The 7,072-nt window shown below is 43.3% G+C and overlaps 1 protein-coding gene across 4 annotated transcripts in view; it reads left to right on the forward strand.

Annotated features, from left to right (window-relative positions):
- Positions 1-388: 388 nt before the first annotated feature.
- LOC132465116 (transient receptor potential cation channel subfamily M member 1-like) overlaps positions 389-7,072 on the forward strand; it is a 19,320-nt gene continuing 12,636 nt past the window's right edge. For 2 of the 4 annotated variants that reach the window (XM_060061846.1, XM_060061847.1), the window contains exons 1-2: positions 389-847; positions 6,779-6,855. In XM_060061846.1, the coding sequence (XP_059917829.1) occupies positions 794-847; positions 6,779-6,855 (131 nt within the window). In that variant the 5' untranslated portion in view covers positions 389-793. Of the gene's footprint in view, positions 848-5,629; positions 6,143-6,778; positions 6,856-7,072 lie in introns of those variants that run through there. The other 2 variants (XM_060061844.1, XM_060061845.1) reach the window with 2 other exon arrangements.

A 7,072-nucleotide genomic window follows, 5' to 3' on the forward strand; every position in this document is an offset into this window, starting at 1 on the left:
CATCAGGGCAGCTAAATAAATCTATTTTCAATAAGGCCATTAGGAAAACAAAACCCCTTTGCCCCTCTACTGACTCTAGACCCAGAACTGAGTCCACTGAATGCGTGAGCCCTGGTCCTACTGTACTCTCCAGAACACAGATCATGTCTGAGGTTTCCGGTTCTCTCCTCCAGACATCGGCCCATCAGACCAAGCCTTCCACGGGTGGGCCAGGCCACCTGAGGGGCTGATGTTCTGCGGTCAATCCAGGAGACGGTGGTTGTGGTGGTGGTTGTGGTGGTGGTGGTGGTGGTGGTGGGGGGGGTTGGTGTGCCAAAGTAGATTTACCTTCAATAACCATTTATTAAATCTGCATCCATTAGATGCCTAGGCTTCCAAGAGCTGGCTGTGCTAAGCCCCGATTACGGACGGCCGGGCAGAGAAGAGGGATTCATGTGTCAAGTGTTATCAAGTGATTTTAGATCCCTGACTGGGATCTCTGGCCTCATCGGTCGCCGCAAAGCTGCGCAGAGGAGAGAGGAGAGGATTCACCCCACCATGCACAAACTTTGCTCACTTTTCTGACTGGAGCTGTGGAAGCAGCTGGGGAGTCTCTCTCTCTCTCTCTCTCTCTCTCTCTCTCTCTCTCTCTCTCTCTCTCGCTGTTAAACAACAGGGGGTGCACCCAGAGCTGTGCTTCTGACCGAGAACATCCTTGCTGTACCTCCCACCTGACCAGCGCAGGTGTGCCAGGCTCCTGTGGCCGGTCCGTGATGTCTGTGTGAGACACCACCGCTACCGCTACCGCCACGACATGGACCCCACCAAGAGGCCATCGCTCAAGCGCACCACGTCCGGCTCGCAGAAGGTAAGCCCTGGGACACAGGTAACGCCCGAGACAATCTGCTCAGTTTAACGGTACTTTTACAGTGCCTTTACCTTTTCCTTGACCTCTACAGAACCTTTACCCTAACCTGTATCTTTAACTTTACACCTAATTGTTGCTCATACCTGCCAACAGAAGTTTGAACTTTTTACAAATGCCTAAACGCATTGTATAGGAAGGGAGAAACTCTGCAAGAAACCTTATGAATGATACTTACTACATGCATTAACCAGGTAAACTGAAACATCCTAAGCTATTCATAGTATGTCCCTCTTATCTTATGAATTTCAAAACCTGTACTTTAGCAGAACTCATTATGTGCATGCTAGAACTTGGACTTCGGGATACATATAACTATAACTATGATAACTATATTGCTCTAAGGTCCTAACCAGCCATTCTGAAGTTTCCTACGGAGGCGTGTGTTAGCAGGCCCCTACTAGGTCACCAGACCAGAGTGTGTTCATCTCATGTTAGGAAGATACAGCCAAAGCAGCGGCCGCTAACCTGGAGCTAGCTGTCCCCACGCTGCCATGTCTGTCGAGAGCACCTCTCAATCCTGTGGAGAGAGACAGTATGGGGAGAGGAGGGTGTGTAGGGGGTTCGACTCCCTGCGCAAAGGTACTGGGTTCGATCCCCACTGCCCCCAGCCCCTACCTGTGGGTACTCATTCGTGACCTGCTCCTCAGTAAAACGTATCAGAGTGGGAATTCTTTACATATATCGGAATGGGAATTCTTTACATCTTTCTGAATGGGGTTTCTTTACATTTATCTGAATGGGAATTCTTTACATGTAGGGGAATGGGAACTCTTAACATGTATCGGAATGGGAATTCTTTACATGCATCGGAATGGGAACTCTTAACTACTGGTAGTTGATTATTGACATGTGTTTGAGTGGGAACTCTTGTGTTCATTATTTACATGCATCAAAATACGAACTCTTTATGTAATCATTATTTACGTGTATTGAAATTCTATGTCATTCTCTTTGAGGATAAAAGTCTGCTAACTCAGTGGTTTCCAAACTCTCTGTCGGAACCCGTGAGTGGGTCAGGGCAGGACCAAGTGGGTGGTGGGACGCCACAAACCACAGTTTGAACATCTTCTTTCTTCTTCTAAAATATACAGTCTTCTGCTTATTGTTATTATGTTTTGAAGACAAGGGGATGGAAGAAGTGAAGAGGTAAAAGATATTTGTTAGGTCACAGGTGGGTCCCAGCATGAAGCCCTTTGGGAACCCCCTGTGATGAATGACTGAATAGCAGGCAGTGTGCCAGCAGGCACCCTGCCAGGAAGTGTCAGAAGAGGAGCTCCCGGTACCACTGGTTCCCCTCCAGCCCGTAATCCCCCGTAATGGTCAATATGGGAAACCCGAGTCCGCTGGGTCGGATTAAACAAGGCGTTGTATTCTCTCTAATGTCTGCTTTCATGTGATTAACACATTTCACTGTCACTCTATTGTTTACAGCCAGGAAGACTTGTGTTCTGAAATGTCCTGTACTGTCCCGTCTCCTAGAGACGGCCATCTGTGTCCATTCATCTGCTCCGTGGTAGAAGGGGTTAGTGGGGGTAAGTGGGGGTTAGTGGGGGTAAGTGGGGGCTAGTGGCTGAAATGGAAATCTGAAGAGCTGCTGATGTGTACACAGATTCCCAATAATATAGGCCAGAAATAGCTTTTCATACAGGAGAACAGGGCAGAGTTCATTATCCATTACATTTCCCCTTTTGCTAGTCGGACACTTTGGATGAATTTTGTGTCACTGAAAGTAAGATAAAGAATGCAGACATAATAATTGTAAATATATAAACCAAATGCTAGCATTAAACTTGCATATTAAATACATTTTTAATGTATTTTGAAGACAAAAAAACACATAAAGTCTCTTCTCTTTAAGCATAGTTGTAGTAGACTAGAAGATGCTTGCAGATGTATTTCCCTACCAGTGATGTGTCGATTCACACTGTTTGATCACAGCCTGGCGAGCAGAGCAATTGTCCTCCTAACACGATAAAGGACGCACTCCTCCATCCAGCTCTTCGTTGTCACTTCCACTCGTCGGTGTAGGTTGACGAGGCTTTGATCTGCTAACAGTCTTGATGTATCTCAGTCTAGCTTCTCAAGCTAACTCCTGGTTTGCCTATTTTAAATTGAATAACTCTATAGTAATAATCTAGATCAAGATATATATTTTTAGAACTTGGATTAAATGATAGAAGTATTTTTGTGCGGTTATAATCTGTTTACTTCTCTCAAAGTCATTATGTACCACTCAGTGTTCAACTGACTGTTCTCACTTATTGCCAAGTGGAAAAAGAATCACAGAATAAGAATATATGAATACTCATTCCGGTTTTATTTGAAATACCCCACTGAGCAATGGGAACTAGGTCCACAGTTAGGCCCGAAAGTATTGTCGCACTTTTTAATACCTCTCTAGTTTAGAATAACCAACAAAGCAATTACTCAAGAATTATTTTATTAAAACTGATTCCTTTCCGATAAAAAAGGGGATTATTATTTGGGAGATTATTATCTGGCTTTCACGGCAGCAAATTAACAAGAATCGATCAATATAATGAGACGGTGGCCTCCAGCTGTGAGCTTTAAGTGTAGCTCTACTTGTTCCGAGCGTGGCTGTGTTTCTATTAAAAAAATAAAACCTCGAGGTCCGAAGCATCTGGAGAGAACCCGGCGCTCTAAACCATGTCTCATGACTCCTCCGTCTCCCAGCCCTAATGCGGGACATGTTGTGCTGCCCATGTGATCGCCAACTGGATTTCCAAACCAAGGAAGACAATGGCCGCCTTTTAGAAACATCTTAAAGTAGTAGGCCTAGGACTAAAGTCAGTTTGCAGGATTAATGTACATTCCCCCCCCCCCCAAAACTCTCGATCACTTTTTTTAATCCAAATCATTTCTATTGCAGTGAGAATATGTTGAAGATTACGCAGCCCGCACTGGAACTGACCATGAGTTTAAAAGTTTCACAAACGGCGACAACTATTCTTCCTGTCACAATGCGTTAAATCCTAACCCATTCACCACCAAAGCCAAGCAATTAGTAGCTTTTATCTTCACCCCTTAGTGACATTACATTCCACACAGGTCCCCCCCCCCCCCCCCCTCACTCTTCCCCAAATCGTTTTATATATGTAGAGAATCACTCCTGCAATATTCACCAAGAGTTACACATTCGTTTTTTTCGAAACAAAAGCACTCTAACATGCACATTACATGCACATTGGTCCCTAGAAAAAAAATCAGAAGTACATTGGACAAGCAGATCCTCAATGCAAAATCGACAAGTCTCAACAGTTAGATCAACAGTTTCTCTAGCATTCCATAAAATAGTGTTTTTTCTCTATCCATAGTGAATCCAATGTGAGTCACCCTCACATTGCTATGGTAACAAGCTATACTCAAGACCCAATGCCCAGGGACAAGCCATGTGATTTAGTTTTCACACAAGGAAGGCTTTTATGTGGAGGAATGTCAGATAGTAACCATGTGCATTAAACACAGAGGGACAATTTAATGAAAAAGCACCGTAATAAGGCTACGTACAGGGATAATTAAGATAATTTAATTTATCGTGGGGGATTTGCTGCAGTTGTTCATCATTTAGGCCGACCAAGTTCATGTGAAGGCCTATAGGTCCACTATGAAGTAGCCTACAATTATTATAACTGAAAGATTTCCTTTTGATTTACGTCAAACTGCTGTGGAAACAGGACAAATGTGGTTAATTGGTTGTAAGCTTGCATCAAATCCTGTTAAACTGTGCTGCTGCTCTAGGCTGCTTCTCCCGGGGTTTGGAAAGGGCTCAAAGGCCACCAGAGGCCTAACGGGGCAGCTGATTGCTTACTGGATTTGTGTTTTAATTGCTGTGCATAATGAGTTTAAGAAAGCTGAAGTAACGGCATCACATTGGCCAAGCCGTGCTGGAAGCGTTCTTTTGTTTAATTTGGATATAATTAGATCCACGTGCGTTGTTCCAATCAAGAGTTGGGAACGGCGGGGGCGTCCAGCCCCCTCTCCCACTCTCTCCCCCTCTCTCCCCCTCTCTCCCACTCTCTCCCCCTATCTCCCACTCTCTCCCCATTCTCCCACTCTCTCCCCCTATCTCCCACATTCGTCCCTCTGCGATCAAATCTCAGTTCATCCCATTCTGAGGCTCCTTCAGTCCAACCCCTAAAGTAGGACTGACAGAAGTCATACAGTGATTGTGGATGATCATATATAACTTAACAGGACTAACAACTGTTATCTGTGATCTCTATTTCTCTCTTTCTCCGGCTCATCCCATTCTATCTTCAGTAAATGATTCTTGGTTCCTTTAATTGAAATGCCCCGAGTGACTGTATTCTAACTCATATGAATGGGGCTATAGATAAGTTAACAACACCGTTCCATTTCATTTAAGATGCCCGGACCATTGGCCTACATTCTGAAAAGTGTGTTTGGATGAGATGAGCCAAACCAATACTACATTGAATGGTTATCTAGACATCTGCAAGTTTCTTCCACCAAAATCAGCCTGCCCAGAAACAGAGATTAACTGCAATTAGTATCGTCTGACCTTAGACCCCAACTGGAGAAGCGTTTTGTGTTACCAAGACGACCGTCCAAAAGAATGCCAGACACCAATTCTCTCAATTATGCAAATAGGAGTTGAAATCAAAGTATTCGTAGTGGGTGGACATTTCCTAAATTTTAAGTTGGGCTGCTTCTCTAGACTGGTTTTATTGCGTTAATTTTGGTGTGGCTGTCGTGTAATGTTGGACTGGATCTTCACCTCTGTCTCTGGAGCGTGGGTCCTGTCCAGGGCTGCGACCATTCCCTGGGTGTGTAGAGAACACACACGAAACAAATTGGGAGCTTAGAGTCCGCGTATCAAAGTCGATTTATTGTGCCTTGTTCAAGTGAAGGATGAAAATACCCAGTGGGCAAAGAGAAGGAGGTCATGGGACTCCGGGAGGATTACCTTGAACTGGAGTCATGAGACTGCTCACATGATCACCACAATAAGCAGCCTTCATAAAGTGGTGAAGTTTCATGTGTGGTGAGCTTCGTGGAGTCTTGCTAACTGGCCCATTGGGCGCAGCGCTCACAGGAGCGGGAGAGCTGCTGCCGGTCTCCGTCTCTGCGTCTGCCTCTGCCATCGGGAGCTTGAGGAACAAGAGGAACATTTCAGAGGGTAGAGCTCTCCACAGGTCGTCCGCTGGGCTTATCCTTCGTCTATGCTCGTCAGATCGGATTGGAAGATCGTATGTAAGTGGACCTATGTGATGGGTTGCTCTTAAAAAGTGATTTAGTTACAGATGGACTGCATTTTAGGATTAGTGCTGTTTACAGTGGATGTATCACTGGGATGGTATCAGGCATTAGTCTGTAGATCCATGTGTGCCTGTTCAGGACAATCCAGCAAGAAAAGTTTAGTGTTAGCGGGAGAAATCTTCCTCAGCCAAGTTATTTTTGATGTTGTTAGTTTTATTATGATGTTGGTATTATTATAATGTAGGTACTTTATCTCTTCACAGTTTTCAACCTGTATTTAATAATCCAGCATAAAAATTTATCTTTTTTCTGTTTAACCTTTCTTTTTTGGGTTGAACCAGTTTTTTCTTTTAAATACTTCCTAACACATTCATTGGCTTTTAGAATAATTATATTGAGCTGATCTCAGGAAAATTAATTTAAACTGGCTTGAACTCCACACGCTTTTCATTCTTGTGAAACTTAATTACATGATTTAGTCTGCAGCCTTTATGGGAAGGAAAGTCTTATTTAAATGTTTAGCTGTTTAAGATGTTAATTATATGTATCTTAACCAATATCCACTTATAGTTATTTAAAGTCACACGTTCACAAATTATTAATTTGCTATATATACACTTTTTTTTTCAGGCTCAAAAGGCGTGGATAGAGAGGATCTTCCAGAAGCGAGAATGCAGCACCATTTTACCCACCAAGGATCCCACCAGGTAGAATACTATTCTCACATTCTCTTTATTATCTTTATCTAAATTCAAGTAGAAGTAGGTTGAAGGTTAATTAATAAACAGGCAAGAACAAACAGAAACAGGACTGTTATTTTTACTTTTACTTTGACTATTGCAAATTAATTTAATCATTCTTTATTTTCTCTTTACATTTATTAAATTCAAATCCTAAAGTAATACCCTAACTTCAAGCACCAAC

This window comes from Gadus macrocephalus, chromosome 9, assembly GCF_031168955.1.
Source record: "Gadus macrocephalus chromosome 9, ASM3116895v1".
Lineage (NCBI taxonomy): Eukaryota > Metazoa > Chordata > Actinopteri > Gadiformes > Gadidae > Gadus > Gadus macrocephalus.